Raw genomic sequence first — 27,780 nt, 5'->3', positions numbered from 1 at the left:
GGGTTGCAAGGAGGCTATATGGCTTGATCGGCTAGTGGGAGATTTGGGGATTCATACAGGTGTACCGACATTGCATAGTGATTCCATGAGTGCTATTCAGCTAGCACGGAATCCGGTCTTTCATGCAAAGACCAAACACATTGAGGTCAGGTACCATTTCATCAGGGAGGTACTTGAGGACAAGCGCATAGAGCTTGTCAAGGTTCATACAGATGATAACCCTGCAGATATGCTGACGAAGAGTCTACCTAGTCAGCGGTTTGAGTATTGTCGTGTATTGATGGGCATTGGATAGTATGCTCACTGGTTGTTCTCCCTTAAAGGCACATTGTCCTTTAAGTGGGAGGTTGTGGGGGTTAAAGGTCACTGTGCCTTAACCCCAGTTATGTACAATACTCAAACACATATATAAATGAATGAAAAAGAAGATTAGGGTGGTTCTGCACCCACCAAAACTTGTGTGGCTCTCTGTCTCTCTCTCTCGCTCTCTCTCCCTCTTCCGTTCTTGCTTCCGTTGAGAGCACTCTCATAGAGGACATTATGAGCTTTGATATTGAAATGGGGGAAAACCTGAACCCAAATCCTAGAGCCTCCATGGCTCTCAACTCTAGCTCTATAAGGCCCCAATCCCCCACCCCTTCCACCACAGCCTCATGTTTGAGGGAGTCGTTCTCCAATCTCATGGGATGGTTCAGCTTCGCTCAGCTTCACTGACCCTGACCAAATCAATCCATTCACTTGGCAAAATAGGGTCGCTGAGTAGCAGCAAGACCCACCACCAATTGTACTATCTGTTAATGCACTAAGCAACCCCGTACCTGCATCAGTCGAGGGACCCTCAAGGCTGAATGTATAGTTCTATGAGGGAGAACCATCCTTCCCAAGGACTTATGAGCCCTGAGTACCCAAGTATTAGCCTCCTATTCCTAAAGGATGGAGGACTAACCAGATGGACTTTGGGGATAATACGTTTCCACAATCAATGGCCCTTTGTCCCAATCTGTTCACAACTTGGAGGGGAGCTCCAGAGAGCACTTCCTTCCCCATTTCTTCATCCTATAGGCCGGTTCCAAATGTGAACATACCCGTGCCAAGGCCCATATCAATAAGGCCTGTAAACCCAAGCCCATTGCATATGATAGCTCCACATCCCACGAGGCCAGGACCATCCATCTCAATTCTTATTAGGTCGACAAAATTCTATAATCAACCCCAAGGACCACCCAACTCTGGTATTGTGCTAGTCTGTCAAAAACCTCTGCCTACACCACAGACGGTACTCACTGATGAGGCGATGAGGATCGTAGTGCAAGCTCTAGGAAGGGTGCGGGTCACGGGGAGGGATACTAGTGCCTCATGCAGTTGCCCAGTCACAATCTCTAAGTTCATCACTAAGTTTTTAGGTGAAGGAGGAATCAAGGCAGCATCCACTCATCATTCATTCTCTCGTGTGGCTCACCAACGAGAATTTAGATGTTTGATCCTTGCAATATATTTTCTAATGGTTTCATGCTCCTTTTACTTAACTTTGTACAACTGGTTGATCGGACTCCACTTTGGGCTTGTGGGAGCGAATTCCACTATAAAGGCCTTCTGTAGGGTCTCCCACTTGATCTTTTCTTTAGGCTATAGGGCATTCACCCGCCTTGCCATCAAGGCTAATCCCAAAAGCATTCACTTTATCTAGGTCACCAATGTCTCCAAACATCTTGTAGATCTGCTCAAACCTTTCAACATGGGAGATAGGAAGGGATGCTAAGTTGCATGATCATCTGTTCACCCTAAATCCCACATCCTTTGAGATGTTTAGCAAGACTGCCGTGCTCCTAGATGACAACATGAAGGATAAGGCACAGTCAAAGAAATCACCTATAGTCCCCTTAGTAGTGTCTCATTCAGGCAAGACCATTAGCTTTGTCGAGGCCAAGGATGCTGCCCAAGTGACTAAGGGCACAAACACAGACGAGGTAGCCATGGACTTACTGAATCAAGTAGCCCAACTCAAGGGTGGTCTGGGCAAGGAAGGCCCAAGTAATCTGCACTTGTTTCGAAGGTGAGATAGCATGTGCTATGGAATATGCACGGGGAACCACCCTATGAATGAGTGCCCTCATCTACGGGCAAGGCCAGTGCTCTATTGCACCCATTGTGCTAGGTAGATAAATCATGAAACTTCACAATGTTGATACCCAAAGCCGATGCCCCCACCCATGTACAAATAAAGGCAGCCATTGTCCTTTCCTCATGCCAACCAAGGGCAATTATGGGCTCAAAACTTGCCATTGCCTCCACTAGCTCAACCCCCATCACCACGGATTACTTCCATAAATTAGGTAATCATCACTATGGCTTAATGGCATCTGAGCCAACTCCCTATGACAGTCCGTGTATGAAACCAATCAGATTAGCCATTATGTGATGCAAAACCTTGTAGGCTCTGGGCTTGAAGTGGGTATTAGGTTGGGGAGTTGATTTGGATTTTGGACCAACAGCACTACCTCGTGTAGGCATCAGTGCATGATAATGTTGACTCCCACCCCACCATCCAAAATGGCAGTGGCCTTCTTGTTTTGGTAGAATATTTACAACATTCATATCATTGCTCTCGAAGTATTGGCCCAACTTATTGACCAGCATTTTTAGCACATTCAGCTTTTCATGCAGGGTTTTGATGGCCTTAGTGTCCACTTCTTCAGGGTTGACCATTTGCCCATTTATCCAATCGTAGAGATCTCTCCAAAGAATGGGATTCCCTCTTTATTTTTGTGGACAAGAGGGCAACAAGCTCGGTGACATCTCAAGGTTGGCCAACTAGTTCTTGGCCTTTCGATTGGGGTTCTTCAAACCCATAAAAGGGTGTGGGGTCCATCCTCATCTACAGCTTGAGGCCAAATAGGGTCCTCCTCAAACATCTTGTGTCGTAGTAGGGACTTCCCCGATGAGGCGTTACTTGCGACTATCTCATCAACCTTATCTAGGGTAGGTGGGGGCCTTAAGGTTCTTTTTGGATCATGATGGTTGGGGTGGATAGTATCCATGCCTTTGTTTCTCCTGAGTCACTACTCAAATCTCTCCTGGCATTCCCAGACTAACCATTGTGCCGCGTTGCTTTTCCATGGTGGCTGGATCGGGGTATTCATTTTGATCGACTGAGCTTACATCCCATCTATGGTACTATGTTTCACCTACCCTAACCTTATGCAAGGTTGAAGGCCAACCACGTAGGACCCGATGAGGTCGAGGTGGAGACCATTGGGTCTCTTCATCCAAACCACTCTGGATGACAACTTGATCTGAACCTTTCCCTACCTTAAGTGCACTAGCTTGACCTTTTCCCTTAGATTGGGAGGTGGCTGCCTTCTCCCTATTAGCTTGTTTGCGGCCCGCCCTGCCCCGCCCCACCGGCCGCACCCGCGCCTGCTTGTGCCCCGCCCCGCCCGTGCCCCGCCTGTGCCCCGCCTCGCCCGTGCCCCACACCGTGCCGCGCCCCACCCCGCCTCACCCACACCTGCAGCCTCCACCCCCTCCCCTCCCCTCCCCTCCCCCCTCTACCTCCCTCCCCTCCCCTTTGCGCGACCCCCCCCCCCCCCCCCCCCCCCGCCGCCACCGTCGCGCGGAATCCCCCCCCCCTACAATTAATTTTTTTAAAATTAAAAAAACCTAACCTAACCACTAATCTAACCCTAGGTTGGTTTAACCTCGGTTAGGTTAGGTTAACCTAGGTGAGGTTAGTCTAACTTAGTTAGGTTAGTTTAACCTTGGTTAGTTACTAAGCTAGGTTAGTCCAACTAACCTTCAGTTAGTAACTAACTGTAGTAGGTAAGAGTAGTTAGATTGACCTCCCAATTATAATAACTGGGAGGATATAGGTTAGTTTATCTAACTATTTTTATCTTGGTTCAAACCCATCAATTGGACTTAAAGTCCATTCACACCACCCTTAAGACAACCCCTCCCAAAAAAAGCCAAATTTATCCCTACTTTAACCCCTCATAACTCATTCGTTTGGGACCCAAACTGGACCCCGTTTGAACCCAGATTTCACACACGAAAACATCACGATACGAGGTATTTTTCAGCCCATTTCACACCATTTCAGCATCCCTAGCACTCGCTCATTCGTGCCCTCGTGTGGGCCTCATTTCGCACAAATTTGCTCGTATCTTCATGCCTTGACCTCTGATTAACGATCCCTTTGCACCGACACAGTTAGTTGCACATGTAGGACAATCTTAGGCACATTATTAACACGACCGTCCCTACACAAACTAACACCACTCTAACCCTCCCAACAAAACTACATCCACACCCACACTTGCGGCAGACACTCTTTGCAAATCTCGCCCAATCTGCATGCAGTTACATTTCGACCAGTGCCTCTAACTCCAACACTCGCCAAATCCACATACAACTTTGCTGCAACCACTGCCTCTGACAATCCTCTACCCCGAATCCTGTAGATCCTCCACTCACACATGAAGAACCAATCGATCTAGAGATGCCATTCTTTATGGCTGACCTCGAGTGGGATAATGAACCTGAAGAAGGTACCCATACCAATGACGACTCAGATTTTCCTTAGGACCTTGAAACAGAGGCTGAGAATGCTGAAATTGAGAATCAAATCTTTGATCATGACTTAGCCATTCTGCATGCCCTAATGGTAGCCAAACTCCCAAAAGTTGAACCTCCAAAGTTAAATAACAGCAAAAGATCTCGCAAGAAAGCTGAAGGAGGAAATCACAGAAAAGCCAAGGCCGAACACTTCAATGAATTCAAACAAGTCCAAACAAGGATCATTGAATTGTACCTTGCAAAGCCAGCTCCCTCAAAATCAAAACCACCGCCTCTTGAATGGTCTCCTGAGGGACTGGAAGGAGTATGCGCAGCAAATGAACCCTTACTTGGAAACACCTTACCAGTGGAAAAGCTACCCCACAGTTCCCAACGTAAGAAGATTAAAAAATATAAGCCACATGTGCGGATGAAGCTCGATCAAGAGACTTCAAAAAAAGAAAGTCAAAAAGAGCCTAACAAATTGGTAAATAAAACTATGCCACCCAGTACACATGGCACATGTCAGGCTAGTTTAACACCATCAGAGGCCGATCTTCGAGAAGTGCCAGAATACTTCAAGAATTACACAATTGGCAGTGCGCCAATAGCAATGCCAAGACCACTAAGAGAATCTGAAGTTCAAGAAACTGATAGCATTGGAGAAACTCCAATCTATAAGGGACTGGTAAAAACATGCACAATAAACCTCGCCCTTGAAGGGGAGGAAGAAAAACTGGTTTTCATTGGGAAATAGCTTTGACAAAAAGACGAAACCAAACTCAAAGCACTCCTAATGGAATACCGTGACTGCCTAGCATGGTCATACAAAGAGATGAAAGGAATTTCACCAGACATGGTAGTACACACAATACCTATAAGGGAAGGTGCTCACCCTAAGGTATGTGGACCTTATCACACAAATCCTAAATATGGCACCATGGTTTATGGACGAGCTAGAAAAACTCCTAGATGCTAGATTCATCTATGAGATAGAGCACATTGATTAGATTTCACCCATCGTCATTGTGCCTAAATGCAACAAGAAACTCAAAATATGGGTAAACTTAAAGAATGTGAATGCCACCACAATTAGGGATCACTATCCCCTACCCTTAACAGAAACAGTGCTAGAAAAGGTGGTAGGCTCTGAAATATATAGCTTCTTGGATGGCTTCAGTGGCTATAACCAAGTGCAAATTGCTCCAAAAGACCAATAAAAATTAGCATTTGCTACAGAATGGGGTATTTTTGCATATAGAGTCATGCCATTCGGCCTATGTCATGCCCCGGCCACATTCCAGTGAGTCATGTTCATAGCTTTCACGTCATTTCTGAATAAGTTTTTACAGGTGTTCTTGGACAATTTGTGCATCCATTCAGACAAAAAAGACCACTTCAAATGTCTTGAAGCAATATTAATCAAATGCAGGGAGTATGTCATCTCCCTTAATCCAACAAAATGCTAGTTCATGGTCACCCATAGAGTTGTTTTGGGACACATCGTCTCTCAACATGGGATTGCAAAGACTGACATGGACAAAATCAAAATCATCATGGAATTGCCTCCTCCTACAAATTCCAAAGGTGTACAAGTCTTTATGGGACATGATGCTGGCTATTATAGAAGATTTATTTTGTGGAATGCCATGATAGCTAGACCACTTTACAAATTATTAGTGGAATTCTACTGGACTAAAGAGTGCGACCAAGCCTTTGAGCTTTTAAATTGACGCCTAATCATAGCACCCATCCTTATATCTCCCAATTGGGATATTGATTTTCATGTTCATACTGATGGATCCAAGTATGCAATTGGGAGTGTACTTTGTCAACTTGATGAACATAAGAAAGACTACCCATTCTACTTCACCAGTCGACAACTCTTGGCAAATGATTTTATCTTCTACACCGACCATCAAACATTGCTTTATCTTGTGAACCATCCGTGTATAACAGGAAGAATAACCAGATGGCTCCTCTTGCTTCAAGAATTCAACTTCAAAATAGTGGTCTGCAAAGGTGCCCAACAGTCATTGCCGACCACATGTCTCATGTCAAATGGTAGAAAGGTGATTGTGTGGGAGCCCCCGAGGCGACAGTATAGGGAATATTCCTTGAATATTCCATGGACGACTAGTCGGTTCCACCAACTAGCTTGATTGGTTGGCTTCACTGACTAGATTGACTGGTCGGTTCCGCCTACTACGTTGATCCGACTACCACCCTTATAGCTATAAAGAGGCAACCTCCCCAGTCCATTGTATCAGATCAGTTCCAGATCTTCCAGCTAGTAGCTCTTCACCTAGTATCTATCTAGATCGCCATCTAAGCTCCACTATGGGTAGCATACTTCGCAAAATTTTCCAAGAAACTGTAGCTTTGGAATCCCAATTGCCATATTCTGATTTTTGAGATCTAACAAGTACTTGACCATATCTCTTGTGCCATTTTGCAGATAGTGGCATCTGTTGCGGTTGAGCTAACATGGCATGCTTATCTGGTACTATAGCTAGCATTCTATATAAGCATCCTTCCTTGACACCTTTTGCTACTAGTTGACATCTTTTGGATTTGTCTCTGATAGTGCATTCATCATCGTCGAAGATGACTCGATAATTGTTTTCTGTCATTTGACCTACTGACAAAAGGTTCTTGCTGAGCTTCAGAACATAGAGCACATCTTTTACTAATCCTTTTGTACCAGTGAAAATGTTCATAGGGATAACACCTGTCCCTTGAATTGGATTCGGTGTATTATATCTGCTGTGTAGATGACATTTTTCTGACCTTCTAATGGCTTCATTTTTGTGAACCATTCTTGATGATTTGTCATGTGAGATGATGCACTGTTGTCGATGTACCAAGGATCCTGTTCCACTTGGTTGACTTGATAGTTGTAATTGAAATCAGTGTCTAGGTACACTATATCAGTCTAATCATTTCCTCGCTTGTAAGAAACATATTTCCATGTTCATTTGCAAAATGACTATGACTAGAATGTCCACCATGATGATTTCTTTTGCCTCGAAAATTCCCTCGATTACTGCTAGATTGACCACCTTGGTCGTACTACTTCTTGCAGCAATATCTTCCATAGTGTCCACACTTGTGACAGTAGTTGCATTGAATGTTTGACATGTTGGTGGATGCATTCCCTCGTCCTTGAAATCTTCCTCGGTTGGAATGATTTCCTCTTTACTGATTCTGATGTTGCTGAGGATGATGATGATGCTGATGCTGATGTTGACTTTGATTTTGTTGCTGATGATGACCACTTTTCTGGTATGATCTACCTCTGCCTCTGCCTTTGCCTTTGCTTCTATCTGAAGCTATGAATGCCTGATCATTAGAATGACCTTTACGTGCTTGAATTGCCTGAGTCCTGAGTCCTTCACCAAGTAGGATTGACTGAAGTTATTTCAGTGTCGGAATTTGCCATTGGATGGTAATACTCTGGACTAGATTCTTGTATCCCTCTCCTAGTCCATTCAGAATGACTTGAACCATTTTTATGGGGCTCATAGTCTCTCTTGCTACTACAAGGGAATTGTTGTAGTCTTTTATGCGGACTACATAAGCATGACCGATTTTGCTGCTATTGTGAAAACTCTAGTTGATCTGGTTTCTTAGTGTGAGAATGCTGGATGTGTTCTTGGACCCGTAGAGTGCTGCGAACATATCCCATGCTTCTTTCGATGTCTTGACTATGTTGAGCTATCCTAGCATGACATCTTGCACATTCTGCTTGATCAGATGATAGGGGTACTTTTCTTTCTTATCCCATTCTGCCAAAGCTTGGGCAATGGTAGGATCTGCTACTGATGCGGAAACTGTTTGTGTAGTTGTAGATCCTATTGTAGATCCCGCTACTGATGCTGTGACAACAGATGGAGTAGAGCTACTTGTGGCTGGATTGGCCAATGGTCTAGGTGTAGACCCATCAACATACTCCCATTTGTCCTGAAGTACAAGAATGGTCTCCATTCGGTATTTCCATGTACCATAATTGGAGTTGTCTAACTTAGTAGATGCCTCCAGATTGAGGTTGCTAGTCGTAGACATGGTGCAAGAAATGTACTCAAAAGTGTCGTGAAAATCTATGTATGAATCAATTGCAAATACACTGACTATGCCAAGTGAAATCTCTAAATTGTCCATGAAGATAGAACTGCAATATATAAAATTTGATTTGTATTACCAGGCTTGTGGCAATGATGCCGAGAATAGCCAAGAGGTTTTACAAGGCTAAAATGATGTGCACGATGCCGTGAGATAGTCGAATCACCTTTATAATGGTGGCATGTGTGTGTGAAATCAAGTGTTATCTGCCCACTGAAACAATCTGCAATGCCTCTGTACTCTCTGAAGTATGCTCACTGAACTGATGAATGTAAGGTTTCAGGAAATGTAATGATGTGAAAGCGTATGTGAGCGTATGGACTGACTTCGAGTAGGTACTAGTCGAGAATTTCGGGCATGGCTTAGATTAGCAACTTGGGGAAATTCAAAGCATCCCCTCTATGGTGATCTAGTCTATTCTGATCTAGATCTATACCAACCGTCGATCGATGAAAGAATAGTAAATAATTCCTTTTCTTTTGTTCTTTTTAAGTGTTGGGTCAGATGCCTCGATGTAGAGGCATTTTAGATGGTGCAAAAAGGCATGATATTCATCTAAATCATGCCTTGTCATTTGATTTGATATGTAATATTATGCCATTTATATTTGATAATCAAAAGATGCAGGGATGTTAAAAACTCATCTTTTGGGCCAAAACAATCAAATGTTGACATCTTGCCAAAATATAGGGATGTGAAAATGTCCTCTTTTGGGCCAAAACAGGGCTAAGCATTTACATATGCATTGATTCTAGACTAATCCATGCAAGGAGTCCTTGGAAAGATGATCTCAATTACTCTAGTGGAAAGAGAGAACTTGATTGCAGTAGGGTTTGTCTTTGATACAAACAATGACTTGGAAGTTAAACATACAAACTGTCTCATGGATGATGTGAAATTAGTGTTAATGACTTTAAAGTTATATGCATGTTTAACCTTTTGGCATTGAGGGAACATATGCACTTTTGAATAAGTTATTATTTTTTGCTACTAAAATGGGGGATTTATAAATCTTTTATTGTTTTTTATCGCTTGCTTTTTTTGGCTTGCTCGCTTTTTGGTAATCCTCGTGCTCAATGATGATGTGTCACTGTGGGTCACATGTAGTGATGATGTGGCATTGTGCCTAGCAAGAGGTGTGCCAGTGGAGCCCTATGCTGAGGTGGCAAGAGTGGTTACATGCAGTGACTGTGAAGAGGTAACTGTTCTTGCAGGGGTCAGTAGCTGAGGTGGCACTACTAAGGTGGCACAGATGATGATGTCAGCAAATGATGTGGCAATGCTGATGTGGCATTGATGATGTGGCAAGTAATTGTTCACATTTTGATTTTTTTAAGAAATTAACAACATAAAATGGGGATTTCTCAAAAAAATGCTTGTAGAATTTGCTTTTTTTTTAATTTTATGCCATTCAATTAGGGTTTAGGGTTTAGATCTTAAACAAAGGAACTTATTTTATATTTTAGGGTTTAGGGTTTAACTTTTAAGGTTTGGAGTTTAACATTTATGGTTGAGGGTTTAGGGTTTAGCATTTAGGGTTTAAGGTTTAGGATTTAGGGTTTAGGTAAAAAAAGAAGAAAATATGCATGTCCAACCATGAAAATGATATCCAAAGGATATGATGATTTGCGCAGGCCTTAACCTTACTTAGATTAAGGCTTGTCTAAAGTATTATGATCATCAGAGATGGGTCCATAGGTTAGAAGTACACTTATGCATAATTTTTAACACTCATAAACGATTCATGTTAAGAAACCAGGAAATATGCATGTCTGACCATGCAAAAAAATATCGGATACTTTGTAGAGCCCTCGATCTCACTTAGTACATTAATGCTTGTGCAAAGTATCAAGCCCATTAGAGATACACACATAAGCTAGAAGCATAGTCATGCATATTTTGTTTTGTTTCCTATATTGAGGGATGATTGCTTGTCAAGTAAATTATTTTAGAAGCAATTAAATTCTACTTTCCATTTCCATTGCTAAACTTTGTTTCTTTAAATGCAAGATTTCAATCTACATGATGGTTCAAGTGTGCATTAATGGGCTATTAGGTTTCCAATTGTGCATCAATGGGCTACAACAGAGTAGACTAATGACTCTGGAAGAGATTTAGAGGCAGAAGAGAAGATATCTTATGCATCATTTAAAAAAAAAGGTGTATCTTTACACCACCTGTATGTTGATAGCAACAACTCTTGGATTATCATATACATGTTATCTAATTTATTTAATATCTAATTAAAAAATAATAACAAATTAATTAGAAAATGATTAAGAAATAAATTGATGCCCACTTCTACCTGGCCAAAGTAATTTGTTATCCTCTCTTCGCTCCCTTTCAAATTGGATGATATCCTATAGGCAGCGTTAATGATGTTACCGAGGCATCTTTCTTGAAGGAGGTATTTAGCAATTAAAATTATATAGCAACTAGTTTGATGATTAATTAATAATTCATTATATTTTTTAAGAGAAGTTAATTAGTAAATATTGTTAATTTAAAAATTAATTAATAATTAATTACAAATGCATGAGAAGATAAAATTGATTGGAAATTATGCTTTTCTCTTTGAGCTTATGTACAAGTTGTGATTTTTGGTTGTATGTTAGTAATAACCCCCAATTTTTTACCTTCCCCTATTTCCATCATAACTTTCACTAGAAATTTGAGAATGTACTCATGTTTGTTGTCAAAACTATTGGAAAAGGGATAATGAGTTCATTCATGACATCAAATGTGCAAAATACTATACTAAAAAAAAAATTTCCTGCCCCTCACATTCTCTTTCCTATGCACTATTCCTCTACTCTTGTTTTGTAGGCCATAGTTGTGTGCAAGTGAATATATGTAGTGCTCTAAAAATACCCATTTTTGAGTGTACTAGGTGAATATGATGTCTTGGTGACCTTTTTGGAAAAAAAGTCCAAAATAAGAGAAAAAGTCCAAAATTTTTTAATACAGTGTTAGTATCTTTTAAATTTATGCCCATTGAGGTAGCCATGAATTTCTACTCCATCCAAGGTGACCTCTTGTGGAGTAATCTCCACCACGTGGTAGGGACCCATGCCCCTGTATTTAAGCTTATGATTGGTGTTGTGGACGCTATAGTGGAGTGCGAGATCTCCTTCCTTGAGGTCCTTGTTTTTGAGGTTGCAGTCGAACTATTTTTTGTGACGTGCCTTCTCCACCCGAAAACAATAGGTTGCATGCAGTCTTGTCTCGTCTAGCCATTCAAGATCAATTAAGCACTTCACCAAGGCATTTTTGGTGAGCCCTTCCTTGACTCTAATGCGAAGGTTGGGCACTACATATTCCATCTGCATAACTTCTTCCATCCCAAAGGCTAGGCTGAAGGGGGTGTAGTTCCTGGCCACTTTATGAGATCTTTAGTAGGCCCACAAGGCTACGATGAGATTGTCTCAGTTGGTATAACTGGCTTTGATAGTACAAGTTATAATCTTACAGTGTTTGAGCTCTCCGCTAGGCTGTTTGACCTGGTGTAGTATGGCATTGACTTTCTATGTATGATCATGAATTCACTAGTCACGATTGCTATAGTTTCAATGAGGAAATGAGTTCCTCGATTACATTGACCAATTCTAAGGGACACCCAAACCGTGAGATGACTTTCTTGTACAATAACATAGCAATGGATCTCTTGTGGCTCTCCCTTCCACCCATTTGGTGAAATAATCTGTGGCCAAGATAATGTATCTGGCCCCTGTTCGCTTAGTCGATGGGCTTATCAGTCCAATATAGTCTATTCCCCATTTCTCAAAGGGCTGATCGGTTAATATTATCATTAATGGCATCATGTCCTCTATATGTGGTATTTGCATGCATTGGCAGGGGTTGCATTGCTTAATAAACTCAGATCGCATGTCCAAAGAGAGTCGGCCACCTAAGGCCAGCCTACATCACTGTATGTGCCATAATGTCAGCAAGACAAAGTGACCACCTTCTATCCTCGAATGTGCTTCTTTGAGCACCTTGATGTATTTGTTCTTGCACATGCATCTACACATGATGCCATCCTTGCCCATGTGGTATAGCTAGCTTGCAATTAACTGATATGGCACTGCATCCTTGATGAGTTTGTGGGATCTGTCCCTCTTGAGGCCTTTATCTAGAGGCAGCCTGCTTGCCAAGTAGTGGCCTATTTTGGCTACCCATTCAGGAATGATGTCAATGAGGGATAGGGGAGCATCTGGGAGATCATCCCTAACTCCCATCAGAGCTTCCCCATTTGGAATCCTTGCGAGGTGGTCAGCTAGGATGTGGGTCTTTCCCTTATGCACTATGACTGTGAAGTTGAACTTTAGAAGGATTAGCATCCACCTTGTGATTTATCACGTCATGCATGGCTTGTTAACCAAATATAGTAACACTTAATTATCCACAAAAAAGGTGAACATGTTGGCTAATAAGTAATGCCTGAACTTCTTAACTTCATAGACCAAGGCTACTCCTTCCCTCTCTATTGTCGTGTAATTGACCTCAGCATTGTTTAATTTCTAGCTAGCGAAGTACACCAGGTAGTCCAAGTTTCTTAGTCCACTCAAAGACTCCTAATAGCTTGTACAATGTCTGATCTAAAGAATGGATTCTATGGAGCACTGATTGTATCCCAAGAATCCATCTAGGAAGCTGTACGCTTCCTTTTCGACTACTCTTTCCAGAACATGTCGGTGAAAGGCAAGGGACAGTGGTCGCACCTGGTGGAATCATTGACTTTTTCCAATCCAAGGCCCAAAATACCGGTGCTATGGCCAGAGCTAGCTTGAGGGTTTCAAAGGATTTTTGACATTTCTTGGTCCATTCAACAGCTTGTACAATGTCTGATCTAAAGAATGGATTCTATGAGGTGCTGATTGTATCCCAAGAATCCATCTAGGAAGCTATATGCTTCCTTTTTGGGTACTCTTTCCAGAACATGTCGGTGAAAGGCAAGGGATAGTGGTCGTGCCTAGTGGAATCATTGACTTTTTTCAGATCCATGCATACTCGAATCTTTCCATTCTTCTTTAGGACTATCACAATGGGTGACATCCAATCTGTATGCTCTATCTCATAGATGAATGGCCTGACATCATCTAGCATAGGTATCATGTGCTGCACAACTTCAATGATCACACCTTGCATATTTGTGTATTTCCAAGCCATGTAATCCTTGTACTCTCGAAGGAGGGAAATTAATGCATTCTCCTCATTGGGGGTGATATCATCTATGATCAATATTGATTGGGGGTCCTCCCCTATCATTGGAATCACCCTTCTTCCCAAATTCTCTTGCCCCGCTGGTATAAGATCTTGAAAATTGCGATCATATAGGCCTTGTAATGGGTAGTACTTGTCATAGATCCTCCTTCTCTTCATCATCCTCCTCCACTCCCAGTTGGGGAGTATTAGTCTTGGCCTTGATGGGAGCCTTAAGGCTTATGGAATCTGGGAGATTTGGACCTAAGGTGGGCTCCTTCATAGTACTTATGGAGCTGACCGTGAGGAGGTAACCTTGTGCAACTGTGCTCCCCAAATGAAGGAGAACTCATGGTGAATGGTAGTGGCACCCACATATGTTATCTACTTGAGGTCCAATTGTAAGAAAACAATACAACGTCTGTGCTCAACAGATAACAGGATCTCATATGCAAGAGAGAAAAGCAGATAGTATGGAGAATCAAAAATTTGATTACTGTAAAACTGATACAATAGATGGGCTGCCTCCCAGTCATGCGCTCCTACCTCAACATCCCGTAGTGAAGTTATGTAGAATAATTTGCTCTGGGATCAACAAGATCTCAGTGTCCTCTACTTCAAGTGCATTGTCCAGTCTGGCTCTTGAGGTGGTTCCCCAATGAAGGGTTTCACCAAGCTTATGTGGAAGACATCGTGGATCTTCCAATGGTCTGGAAGTCTCAATCGGACTGAGACATCATTTATTACCTACAACACCTGAAAAGGACCATAATATCGAAAGGATAGCTTGAAGTAGATGCGCTTTTTGCCCACTTTAGTTTTTAACTGGGCTTTCTCAATTTTCAATAAGACCCATTGGCCTTCTTTCACTGCAAATGCCCTTTGTCTTTTATTTGCAGCTGCTCTTTATTTCTCCTGTGCCTTTTGAATGGATGCTCGAACCATGGCATAAGCAGAGAGATAATCCTCCACAAATTGATTAGCGGCAAATATTTTCTCTTTTGTTTGCATGAGTGGAGTTGGTAAAGATCTACCATATGCAATTTCGAAAGGAGCTTTTCCAGTGGAGGAATGAATTGTGTTGTTATAAGCAAACTCCACAAGAGGAAGGAATTTCTCCTAAAAGGTTTGCTAGTCATGCACATAAAATTTCAGCAAATCCAAGAGTGTACTATTTGTAACTTCAGTTTGGCCATCCGTTTGAGGACAAAAAGTTAAGGAGAAACTTAGAAGAGTTCCAAGGTGACTAGGCCATGGCACCATGGCCATGTTTTTCCTACTCCTATTATGCATCTAGTAGCCAAAGCCATATGCAATGGCTCTCAAAGCCAAATCAATCTTCAATTACATTTCCATTCTTTTCTACTAGCATTTCGATCTACTATATTTGCAATGCCCATAATGTTGACAATCTTTTTGTTGCTTCCATATGTGAGGCATAGGTGAAATGAATGCCATGGTGGAAGGAATGCCATTCAAGCATGCTAGAAGGAATTCCATTCTTGACCTTTCTAGGCTTGCAGGCTATAAAGCAATGGTAGAAGACATGCCTCATGTTAATCTACTAGCTTTTAGTACCTGGAGCTTTTCCAAAATTTTAAGGTTGATAGCATTGCTACATAGGTCCTACACATTGGAGCATTGATCATTGATGGGGCTTTGATCATTGGAGAATTGATCATTGATGGGGCATTGATCATTGATGGAGCATTGATCATTGATGGAGCATTGATCATTGATGGGGCTTGCTTTGCTTTTCATCTGCTTGCATATGTGAGGCTTGCATTACTTTATTGCATTCTTGGAGTAGGTAAAACCAAGCCACGGCACTGTGGGTTGGTTTTACCTACTCCAATAATGCATTCTCGACACCAAAGCCTTTTGCAATGGCTATCAAACCCATAGCCATATTCCAATGTTTTGCATCTTCCATTTGCCTCATGTTGATCTTCTGGCTTTTTTGCATGGAGCTTTTCCAAACTTTTAAGGTTGTAAGCATTTCTACACATGTATAGCCATGTTGATTCTCATCTGGCAAACATGCATTGAGCATTGATCATTGATGTACATGATCATTGATGGAGCATTGATCATTTATGTATGTGATCATTGTAGCATTGATCATTAATGTGGCATTGATGGCGCATTGATCATAATCATAGATATGTTGATTTGTTGATGCTAGCTATCCTTTTCATCTGATTGTATATCTAAGGCTTGCTTTGCTTTATTACATTCTTGGAGTAGGTAAAACCAAGCCACATTCTTGGAGCAAGTGCATTCTGAAGACCAATGCCTTCTACAAAGGCTATCAGAACCATATCCATATTCCACTATTTTGCATCTACCATTTGCATCATGCACATCAACTGGCTAACAATGCCAAAGATATATTTCAAATTGTCAATGTTGATAGCCATGTTTAATCTCATAGTCCTATGGTCAAGATGCTATGTCTTGGGTGTAATTAGCCCTCAGAAGGGTTGGCATTGTGGAATTGTGATGCATTCACTAGCTTGCATTTGTGAGGCATTGGTGGAAGGCATTGGTGCTTTCCTTGTGGGTCTTTTGGTACATCATCTAGAGATTGTGGTGGCATTTCCATCTATTTAAGTGGCAAATCTTTCCACTGCGGATCCATAAAAAATCATATACATCAATTGGTGGCTTTCTGATCTAATTTAATGGCAATGCTTGCTATCTATTTTATAGGCAATGAACATTGATGTGCTTATTTGTGGATGATTGCTTTGCTTTTCATCTACTAGCATATGTGAGACATGGCTTGCTATATTGCATACTTGGCTTACCAAGCCCTTGTACATTGGCAGTCAAAATCATGGCCATATTCCACTTTGTTCCATCTAACTAGTGGAATGGAATGCACAAGCTCATGTTAGTAGTCATTGGTCAATGCTATGCTCATGTCAATGGTAAATTTCTTATATCCCCTCAGACCCATTCTACAGTTTATTTATGGTCAAGAGGCCACATGGTTCACTAATACTAATCAGACGTGGTTCTACAAAGGGGAAAGATAGAAGTTTGAAGCTTAGATAGGATGTGGGTGAAGATTCTATTACTGTGGATGTACAAATATTGGAGGGTCAGAGAGTAGCATGTAGTCATAGAGTAGCTAGCATCTAGTCAACATGATTTGCACGGTGTACCTTGCATTCCATAAAGTAGCATGCATTCCATATAGTTGCATGCATTCCATTGCTTGGCATTCTATCCATTGTGTTTCATTCATCCCACTGAGTAGCATGCAATGCTTTGTGTAGCAAGTTTGTTGGAATTTGAATGAATGTTGTTTTTTTTACTTTAAATTTTTGTGGTCTCTTACCTCAGTTAAGAATTGTTTATGTTTTCCATATTTGTTTACTACTTTCTAATGCTAGACTTCTTTGTTTTTTGAAGTAGTCCTGCAAGTTGAGAAAACCACGAGGGAGCAAACGAGGTAGAAGAGGGGGCCAAAGAAAGGGAAGAGAGCCATCTCTTGAACATTTGAAAGCTCCAAAGGATCCACTTGTCCTTGAAGAAATACAGAGCCAAGAAGGTGGGAATGCAATGGGTGATTAAATATATACTCCTGTGGGTCCCGATGAAGCATCTATGTAGATTGTTCCTTACATTGTACATCCAAAGATTGCACCTCTTGGAGAAGAGACAATACATGAGCATAGATTGTACTTAGATAAAGGAGAGGACATTTGGCAAAAAACTAGAATGTTCAGTTGCTTTGAGTCCCCTCCCATTCCATTATGCCGGCTGATCCCATATGCAAAAGTGAGGGGACTAAGAGATGATGTGTCTAGATTGGAGGTTTCTTTTGGAAGAGAAGGGTATGTGCAAGAGAAAGGAGCTTTCATGGTTTCACGCTCAACATCTGCTAGAGAGGAGAATTTTGTGTCTGAGGACATTATGCAAGAATGGGATCCCAATTGGAGAATTGTGAATGAAGAATATGAAGCACAGATATCAGGAAGTCAAATTCATCAAAATCTTTCAAATAGAATGTTCTATGTTTGGGAGGGAAACCATTGAATGGTTGCATGGAAATTTATGATAAGAGAGAGATACTCCCATACTAGAGAGAAAAACTATAGGGTTTTGTGTACTATCATTGATCCAACAAGAGTCGGTGAAATAGCTTTTCTTTCTACCCTGTAAAGAATAAACTTGTAAGTGCTTCAAAATTATCTTTCTTGTGTTTTCTCTTCTTTGGGACTTTTGGCTTTAATAGGTTTTGACATGCTTTTATATTTCAGCATGAATACACATGCATTGGTGGTCACATGTATCAGGGATGAGCTCGTTAATTGCTTGAATATTTGTTCTACTGATCATGAAAGCTACATGAAGGAACTTCTTGAGAAGGATAGGAAGTTAATATTTCAAATACTGAAAAAATATACTAAGGGGAGTGAGCCTTGATATCCTCTTAGTAGAAGATACCTTGGGAAGTTGATGTACAATGTAAGTTACATTTCTTTGGTTGATGCATCTTGTTAGTTGTTCTATTTATGGGGTTTCTTTACTCACATGTTTATTTTTTGGTTGATAGGTTCAGATATCCCAGTCATTAAACAAGAAGCTTGAGTAAGCAAAATTGACTTGTTCTATGGAAAAGTTTCAGAAGCTTGAGGAGAAGGAGCTTGGAGAGCTTTTTGCTCATTATGGTGATAGGATAGGCAAGGTAATTCATTAACTCATGTGTATGAATAAAAATAGGCAAGATGATTTTCCATTTGATGTGTTTGAATGTGATCAATGATTCTTATGTCATAATTGTGTGATTTCTTCTTTCCCCTTAGATGCTCAACATACTTGACCCAAAATTGGGGGATGAATGGTGGGCAAAAGTCCTATCTCTTGGGTGGGGACCCAATAGCTTTGCCACATTGGATAAATTGAACATGCTAGCATTGTATTATGTGCCCATTCATACAAAGATAGTATGGCTGTCCTTATTAGAGGCAAGCAAGGCAACCAAGGCAGCTTATAGTCTTGCTAGAGGGGATCATGCATATAGAGTGTAAGTCTTTAGTTGTTATTAAATTAATATATGTCTTACATTCATTTCTGTTTCTTGATGTTAAATTTTAGATTCTTGTTTCTGTTGGTTGTGAAGAGAAGCGCTTCTTAAAAAAATTGGTCAAAAGGCTCGGGAGCTTCTTATTGATTTTTAAGATATCATGGGCATACAATAATTATTCCTCCACCAGAGTGCTCTATATGATTATTATGAGGAGGTCAAGCTTGAGGCAAGAAAAATTCCTTTTCCTTTGGAGTGCAAAGGGGATAAGAGTGAAGAGAAGACCGCCTCAAAGAAAGTGGAATTGCAGGATATGGCAACAAAGAGGCTTCTATATCAGTGATACATCATTCAAAACCCTTTGTCATTGATTCTATGATGTTTAGGTGCTATGATGTTTAACACTTATGTTTTTATTGTTTCTTTCTAGTTACTTTGCTCATTTGCAAGAAAAGGAACATCTTGTCTCCATTCCTGTTATGGCTCGGCAATGGGTGCTGGTCAGTAATGATGAGCCATGCATGTATCCACCTGCTCTTTGGAGCCTCTCTAGATGGGAGCTTGAGCACTATCCTTGGTGGATAGACATGGAGATGGAACAAGTGCTTGAGAGAGAGAGAGAGTTGAAGAAGAATGGTGACCTAGCGCTAAAGACTATAGTGGGGGGGCAAGTGAAGCTGACATTCCAGGTTTGCTTCTCCTCTAGACTTTCAGTTTTGTTACAAAATTCTCATACTTTGAAGGGGGTTCAGCCTCACAAGTGGAGCTTTCAGGTGGTAGTCAGCAAGGTGGTCGAAAGGCAAGTCCAAAAAGATGCAAGCGATGGAACAAATGTAAATAGACATTTAGTGGATGTACATAGACATTCATATAAGCTTCTCTTTTGATTGTAATATGGTAGTGAAAAATAAACCTAGGTGCAGGATTTACAAGTGATGCTGAAGAGGCATACTATGAGCTCCTTGAAGAGGATGTGACTAATGAGACCCCTCTAGTGCAAGGTACACCTTTCCTATCTACTTTAATATACAACCAGAAGTAATATAAATATTTGTGGGCAATCTCTTAGAAATATGAAAATTGTACCAGGGAAACATGTGATGAAAAGGACATCAAAGTTTGTGTACATAAAGGAGCACATGTATGCTGATGTTCCTATTTTTAGAGAGAGCTAATGCATGGCTGTAGTTGCAGATTACATTGCAATTGGAAGAGACTTTGCTACACGGCAAAAGAGTCCCATGTTTGTAGGCATACATGAACACATGGTGAAAGCAAGTCCAAGGGGAAGGGAGTTTAAAAGAAAGGGGAAGGCTATCTCATGGGCAGTTGACTTTATCTCCTTGGACCTTCTCTTTGGTGGGGAGCTTATTACGCCTCCACATCCACATTGGGACATGTTGACCGAGGATCATGTCCATTATGGCACCTTGTCTGCATCCACCCTCTCATTTGTAGGATGGCTGCTTATCATGGTCTCTATGGGAGGTAATTTTAGACAATGCTATCTATCCAACCTTTATCTTGACTATTTAAATTGGTGTTGTGGGAGTGATTGTAGATGGATTTATATTCTTACAAGAGAGTCAATAACTTTGGCGGAGTGATACTGTCGAGTCTATGAGTTGGAAGTGGTGTGGCATATTATTGTTCTTCACCATGATGTATATGGGTTCCATGAAACGGTAGGCATTCGGATTGGGGTAAATTTGAATTTTCTTTTTTGTCATTCATGATACATGTAGTAGGGCCAACTTTATATATTGTTTTCTCGCGCTTGGAGTGTTGTGCTTCTGAGCTATTCATTGTTTGTAGGCGTGGATTACACCCTCAGACGTTTCTTTTGGAGGGTAGGGAGTACTTCCAGGCATTGAGTATGGAGCCTACCGATCAAGTCATGTATCATCTTCTTCCTGATATTTTTATTGCGAGGAGCCCCACGGAGATGTCTGGAGAGGAGGGTTGGAGCGCAGTCACATTTTCTTGTCATGCTTTGTGGAGTTTTTGTGCTGTCCAGGTGGGATTTGTCTTGAGTTGGGCTGTGGTACAGCTCCCATGCTCAAGGCTTGCCTATCCACTAGATGCTTATGTGTCTCCATGGACATGGATGAGACTATGATTGTTTCACATGTCTAACCCATCCTTAGCAAGTGGAGGCAAGTTAAGCATGGTGGTGGGGGGGTTGGGTAGGATGATGATGAAGTGGACAAGACTACTGGCAGTAATCCGTTTGATGACTAGGGAGCACCTTTGTTTTGTTATGTGCTGACATGAGAACTATTTCAGATATTATTAATCTTCTATTTTACTTTCATTTTCCATGAGCATAAGAATGTGTTTCTTTTTCGCATAATGCATGTTTTGGGTTTAGAAAAGATAATGGAAGAGTCTTAGTTTTTGAATGCTTTTAGTTGAGTGTGTCATGTGTCCATTAGGATCTGAATGCATTATGTTTTTTGTTTGTGGCAAAGTGTATTGCCACAATATGCAAAAGATATGGCAAGGAGAATGATAGGCAATCCACGTTATGAGGAGTCCCCCAAAAGGTGCTCTATGAGATGCAACGTGTATGTTGATGATGAGTGCAATGAGGTGTGAGTCTACTTATTTAGATAAGGAATGCATGAAAAGCCATTCTCTTGAGAACTTGGATGAGCTTTGATCATGCACCATTGTGGGGATTGTTCCGTCTTTAGCTACGCATGTTAGAGGGGGCAGATAACATGTATTTCCCTTACCAACTAGAGAGAATTGAAGTTAATATGAAATGTCATTCTTCCTCTATGAATTGCAATTTTGGGGGTCAATTAAAAAGTAGACATCGTATCTTTTTCTTTGGTAATAGATGTGAGGTTTTTGGTCCTATGACTTTTGAATTCACTTGTCAAAGTTCATATGTGATTTCCTATATGTCCGTGGGTTGGTTTGGTTGTTGAATGCCATGAATAATGTAAGCATTCAATTAAAAAGCTAAAACTGAATAATGTATGTATTGAATGGGAAAGGGGGATGAGGAATGGAGATGGAAAAGGGGAGTTCTCCTAACATTCGAAAAGAAAGGCAACCAGTACGACATGTGTTGAATGGACTTCTCCACAAGAGTATTGTACCATGTAGATTCTATACGGCTAATCAGCAATCGTTTAGGTTTCACAGGGATAGAATGCATTCTATAGTCACTCATAATTAGTGACTCAAACAAAAATCATAAGGTCTTGTCTAAAGCTTTAAATCTCTGCATGGAAACTCAAAATTCAAACACTTTTTGCAATGTTTCGCTCGAATTTTGCTTCGCTCGGAAAATCTCACTCGAAAAATGGGGAAACTCACCGAATTTCATTTGGTTCATATGATAGCATCCAAAACTGAAACAAAAGCTAAAAGAAATTAGAGTAGTACGTGCATACATGAGTACAGTGTAGATAACATGGATTTTCCTCTCTTAAGTTGTGGGCCATCCTTCTCCTTTGGGAATAAAACCCAAAACATAAGCCAAAGGGAAGAGGAAGGAAATATGAAGAAGGTAAAGTCCACCTGGATCAAAGACTGGTTGATCAAAAAATGATTGCGTGAAGAACAGTGTGTATGGCTATGTGAAGAGCAATGTGTATGGCTGCATGCTAAACATGTCATAAGTCACCATGGACTATGCAACTACTCTGAAGAGGCATCTGGATGTGAAGCTAGTCGATGTAGCCAGACTTGATCCAGTAGGTTTTGACATACAAGAGTGTCACCAACACAAAAGGACTAACAACAATGTCATCAGATGTATGCTATAGTACTTGCATGAGTAGGAGGAAGGAGGAGTAGGCATGAGCATGAGGGAAGATGAGAATGGGAGGGAGGAGGAGGAGTAGGAAAAAGCAGCAAGGGGGGAGGAGGACGCATGTGGGAGGAGGGAGGAGGAGGAAAATGCAGTAGGGGGGGGGGGAGGAGGAGGATGCATGTGGGAGGAGGGAGGAGGGGGCATGTGGACAAAGGGAGGAGGAGGGAGGGAGGGAGGAGGGAGGCAACGGGAGGGAGGAGGAGGAGGAGGAGGAGGAGGAGGAGGACATGTGGAAGAGGAGGGAGGAGGAGGGAATTCAAATTCAAAATTCAAAATTCAAAAGTTTAACTTTGGAGGATGGGGGGAGGAGGGAGAGAGAGGGAATTCAAATTCGAAATTCAAAATTTTGACTTTGGGAAAAGTGCCCCCTCCTTAGCATAAGAGGTGTAAGAGGTGGCCCCCTCCTAGTGTAAGAGGTGTAAGAGGTGGGATCAAATGGGCTTAACCCACCTAGGTAGGTGGGTTAGGACTCCCTTGGACGCCACAAGAGAACTTGCATTTGGCCTAATCCATTTCTTAACCCATTCCTTTTGAGGTCCTTTTGAGACCCCAATTCTCCCCTAATGGATTTTCTCAAGATTGTGACAACATATGCTACAATATCTTGGGCCAAAAGCATGCTCTTTGCATGCTTTTGGACTGCGTGTTAACATGTCATCTAAAACCATGCAAAGGGCATGCTTTTGGATCGAGAACTCATAGCATAAATTATCACAAACACCTTTAGTGATGACACCTTACTAACCATTAAAAACCTCTCACATATTCTTTTAGGCCATAGGGCATTGACTTGATATTGGATATTCTCAAATGTCACAATATCTTAGGCCAAAAGCATGCTTTTGGACTACGTGTTAGCACGTTGTCTAAAAGCATGCAAAGAGCATGCTTTTGTACCGAGAACTCATAGCATACATTATCACAAACACCTTTAGTGATGACACCATAGTAACCATTAAAAACCTCTCACATATTCTTTTAGGCCATAGGGAATTAACTTGATATTGGCTATTCCCAATTATTTGCTCTTGAGCGTGACCATGAATGCCACAATATCTTGGGCCAAAAGCATGCTTTTGGACTGTGTGTTAACACGCTATCTAAAAGCATGCAAAGAGCATGCTTTTGGACTGAGAACTCATAGCATACATTATCACAAACACCTTCAGTGATGACAACATACTAACCATTAAAAACCTCTCACATATTCTTTTACGTCATAGGGCATTGACTTGATATTGGCTATTCCCAATGATTTGCTCTTGAGCATGACCTCGAATGCCATAATATCTTGGGCCAAAAGCATGCTTGCTTTGGGACCGCGTGTTACCATGCTATCTAAAACCATGCAAAGAGCATGCTTTTGGACCAAGAACTCAAAGCATACATCATCACAAACACCTTCAGTGATGACACCATACTAACCATTAAAAACCTCTCACATGTAGGGCATTGACTTGATATTGGCTATTCCCAATGATTTGCTCTTGAGCATGACCATGAATGCCACAATATCTTGGGACATGCTTTTGGACTACATGCTAACATGCTGTCTAAAAGCATGCTTTTGGACCGAGAACTCATAGCTTACATTATCACAAACACCTTCAGTGATGACACCATACTAACCATTAGAGTTTGGTCTTTCTAACATGTGGGCATCTTCTTTGGTTTGAAGGACCTTGCATTACATGGTTGGAGAAATACATTCATGTGCAAGGCTTGGAGTTGCAAGGTGTGTAGTCATGAGGGAAAGAGTGCCTTATGGACATGTCATGGAGAATGGAGAGGATTTGGTGGTTGGTTTTCTTTCTTCTATTGTTTGCATTTATCACAATAGGTAAGAAGAGCTTAGATGTATTCAAACTTCCATTGTTTGTATGCAAATGCTTTCCTTCATGGTTGTATTTGCTAGACATGGGGGCCGTCATCCACTCATGTTCTATGAGGAGAGACAAATATTATTTGACAGAATTCACATCAAGAAGAGGAGTGACTCATGGACTCACTATCTTCTAGAGGCAGAGAAGATGGTAGGATCTTCATTGAGTAGGCATGCTAGAGGATCAGTGGAGAGATCCATTAGTTTTGTGGGTTGTATTTTGAGCTTGCTATGTCCTACAAGTAGCCTTTGCATGGAGATGGGATGTGGAACAACACCACTAAGTATGCAAGCATGCCAGGCTACTAGTCATTCTTGCTTTTCTTTTGATAGTGACAGTAGTGTTGTGCATTCCATTGTGGATCCCCTTGTACAGGCATCATGTGCAAAGAGAGCTAGATTGGATGTAGGTACTAAAGAAGGGGATGAGTCTAAATATGCCATGATGCCTACCACCAATCCTTATGATGACTCATAGTGAGACACTAATTACTTGGATAAAACGTTTGTCTATGTTTCTTTTTTTTATAATTTGAGACCTCTGAAGTAGTGTTGTCTCTTTTTTATATTTTCAAAACTTCAAATAGTAAAATATGATTTTTGAGAGTGGCAAATCCATATGTCCTATATGTGATATGATGTCTTGATAGTGCTTAAGAATTTGTAGTGTGTTGTTTTGTGAGCAAGAAGATTATATTGGTAGTTTGATAATCCATAACTTGAAGAAATCTTGTGCTTATTGTAATGTCAAGTTGACTTGTTGATTTCTCTAGCTTCCTACCATGCTATGTGTAAGAAATGGCAAAGCAAATGGAGGTAGGCAGGAAGTATGATAGAAGGATAAAAGAAGTATGATAAAAGAAATGGCAAAGCAAATGGAGGCAGGCAGGAAGTATGGTAGAAGGATAAGAGACAAGAAAGTTGCTCAATGCTTGTTTGTAGATGATGAATGCTCTGAGGTGTAGCACATACCTCACCTTCCACTCATTAGAAAGCATCTCATTTTGGCTTCTTTGAAACATTTGATTTCCAAAGGACGTTGTACAAAGTTTTTATTTGATGAATATTTAAAATAGTCCTATTGAATATTTAAAATAGTCCTATTGAAAGATATTTTTTGGTTCTCATTAATCTTCTTATTGAGTATATGGCTGTATATTCCATGTTATGGTATAGAAGTTAGTCATGAAATTTCTTGTCACTCAAGTCATTTGTTAAGTCATAAAGTTCATGATATGGCAATGAAGTCAATAACGTAATTTATAAAGTCACTCATGCTACTTCAATCAATGAAGTTAATGAATTTGGCAGGAAGTACAATTAATAGCAAGAATTTGAGAATAATGAAAAGGCTCACTTACATTATGAGAGTTTTAGAACTTACATTATGTTCTCATACATAGCTTGGCTCGCTTGTGGCAGCTCGACTTTCTACTTGGCTCGCTTTTGGTGGCTCGGCTTTCTCACTACCTCCCGTGGTAGTGCGAGACTTCCTTCTCCCTCTCCTCTGTCTCTCTCTCTCTCTCTCTCTCTGAGCCTCCCCTCCCTCCCTCTTCCCTTTCTATCTCCCCTCCCTCCCTCTTTTTCTCTCACCATCTTTCTCTCTCTCTCTGTCTTTTCTTTCTCTCTCTAGTTTCTCTCTCTAGAATAAAATTTTCAAAGATGAAAATTTGAAAAAAATACCTAGAAGAAAGTTGAGACTGAAAAGTATGGCTGTCCTTGCTCTTGCTTTTGCTCTTGCTCCTCCTCTTGCTCCTCCTCTTGCTTCTCCTCTTACTCTTGCTTGTTGAAATGGGAGAAAGAATGAGAGGAGGAGGGTATATATAACAAAAGCTAGGGTTTAACGATTCTCTCTCATTGGTCCCTGCATCTCATTGTTTCCTCTTCCATTGGCCCTTCCATCACATTATGTCCTCTCCCATTGGCCCCTCCATCTAACTACCTCCTCTTCCATTGGTCTCCCCTACCCTCCCCTCTCCCACCTCCCCCTCTCCCACCCACTCCCACTCTCCCACCTCCCCCTCTCCCACTCCCACTCCCACCCTCCCATGCGTACCTCTCCCTCTCCCACTTCCACACTCCCACCCTCCCTTTCTCCCACTCCCACCTGCCACTCCCATTCCCACTCTCCCACCTCCCCCTCTCCCTCTCCCACTCCCACCTCCCCCTCTCTCAATCCCACATCACTTTGTTCCCTCTCCCTCTCCCACTCCCACTTATCAATCCTAATAAAAACTATTACAAAAATCAATGATATTACTTAAATCAATGAAAACTATTACGTAAATCAATTATGTTAGGGTTTAGGGTTTAGGGGGCGGGTTTAGGGTTTAAGGTTTAGGGGGCTGGATTTAGGGTTTAGGGTTTGGGGGTTTGGGTTTAGGGTTTAGGGTTTAAGGTTTAGGGTTTAGGATTTAAGGGTTTTGGGTTTAGGGTTAGGGTTATTAAGGGTTTAGGGATTAGGGTTTAGGGTTTAGGGTTTAGGGTTTAGGGGTGAGGGGTGAGGGTTTAGAGTTTAGGGTTTAGGGGTTTAGAGATTTAGGGTTTAGGTTTAGGGGTTAGGATTTAGGAATTAGGGGTTAAGGGTTTAGGGGTTTAGGGTTTAGGATTTAGGGTTTAGGGTTTCAAGGGCCAAGATTAGGGTTTAGGGATTAGGGGTTAGGGTTTAGGATTTAGGGTTTAGGTATTAGGGTTTAGGATTTAGGAGTTAGGGGTTAGGGTTTAAAGAGCCAAGATTAGGGTTTAGGGTTTAGAGTGTTTGGGTTAAGGATTTGGGGTTTAGTTTAAGGTTTAGGGTTTAGAGGGTTTGGGTTTAGGAAATTGCTAATTACTGAATCCTAAATTCTTTATTAAAACCCCAGATTTCTAAATAAGACCTCCCATATTTTCTAGAGTAGATTATTGAAAAGAGACTAATGTTCTTTATAATGGTTGTCACAACTTGCTTGCAAAGTAAGCTCACAAAGGAGATGGCTACAAATTTTATTCCAAGGATGGAGGTTATTCTATGTTGTAAAAGAGAAGTAGTTGCATTTGCTACAATCCATGAAAGTGATCCAAATTCTATTTGTCACTTAAGAAGACTTGGTGAAGATAAGGTGGCAGTTATTGTATCAAAGATTCTTAGTGCACATGTTGAGCTAAAGCATAAGT

At 41.2% G+C, this 27,780-nt stretch overlaps 1 protein-coding gene across 1 annotated transcript; it reads left to right on the top strand.

Moving 5' to 3' along the window:
* The first annotated feature begins 18,443 nt into the window (after positions 1-18,443).
* Positions 18,444-20,927, top strand: LOC147885767 (uncharacterized). Its single transcript, XM_087396881.1, has 5 exons — positions 18,444-18,577; positions 18,696-19,605; positions 19,690-19,749; positions 19,840-20,404; positions 20,732-20,927. The coding sequence occupies exons 4-5, from the start codon at positions 20,095-20,097 to the stop codon at positions 20,788-20,790; spliced, it is 369 nt and encodes a 122-aa protein (XP_087253007.1). The 5' UTR covers positions 18,444-18,577; positions 18,696-19,605; positions 19,690-19,749; positions 19,840-20,094; the 3' UTR covers positions 20,791-20,927.
* Positions 20,928-27,780: the final 6,853 nt, after the last annotated feature.

This window comes from Dipteris shenzhenensis, chromosome 25, assembly GCF_047967505.1.
Source record: "Dipteris shenzhenensis isolate YYH24624 ecotype China chromosome 25, Dip_SZ_1.0, whole genome shotgun sequence".
NCBI classification, from domain to species: domain Eukaryota; kingdom Viridiplantae; phylum Streptophyta; class Polypodiopsida; order Gleicheniales; family Dipteridaceae; genus Dipteris; species Dipteris shenzhenensis.
Note: the sequence above shows the minus strand (reverse complement) of the source record. Positions and strands in the feature narration are given on the sequence as shown.

Excerpts from the sequence above, each read along its gene's own strand:
- LOC147885767 (XM_087396881.1), top strand. The coding sequence starts at position 20,095 with ATGGCTGTAGTTGCAGATTACATTGCAATTGGAAGAGACTTTGCTACA. Across the intron at positions 20,405-20,731 it reads TATCATGGTCTCTATGGGAG|GCGTGGATTACACCCTCAGA; the intron begins GTAATTTTAGAC and ends CATTGTTTGTAG.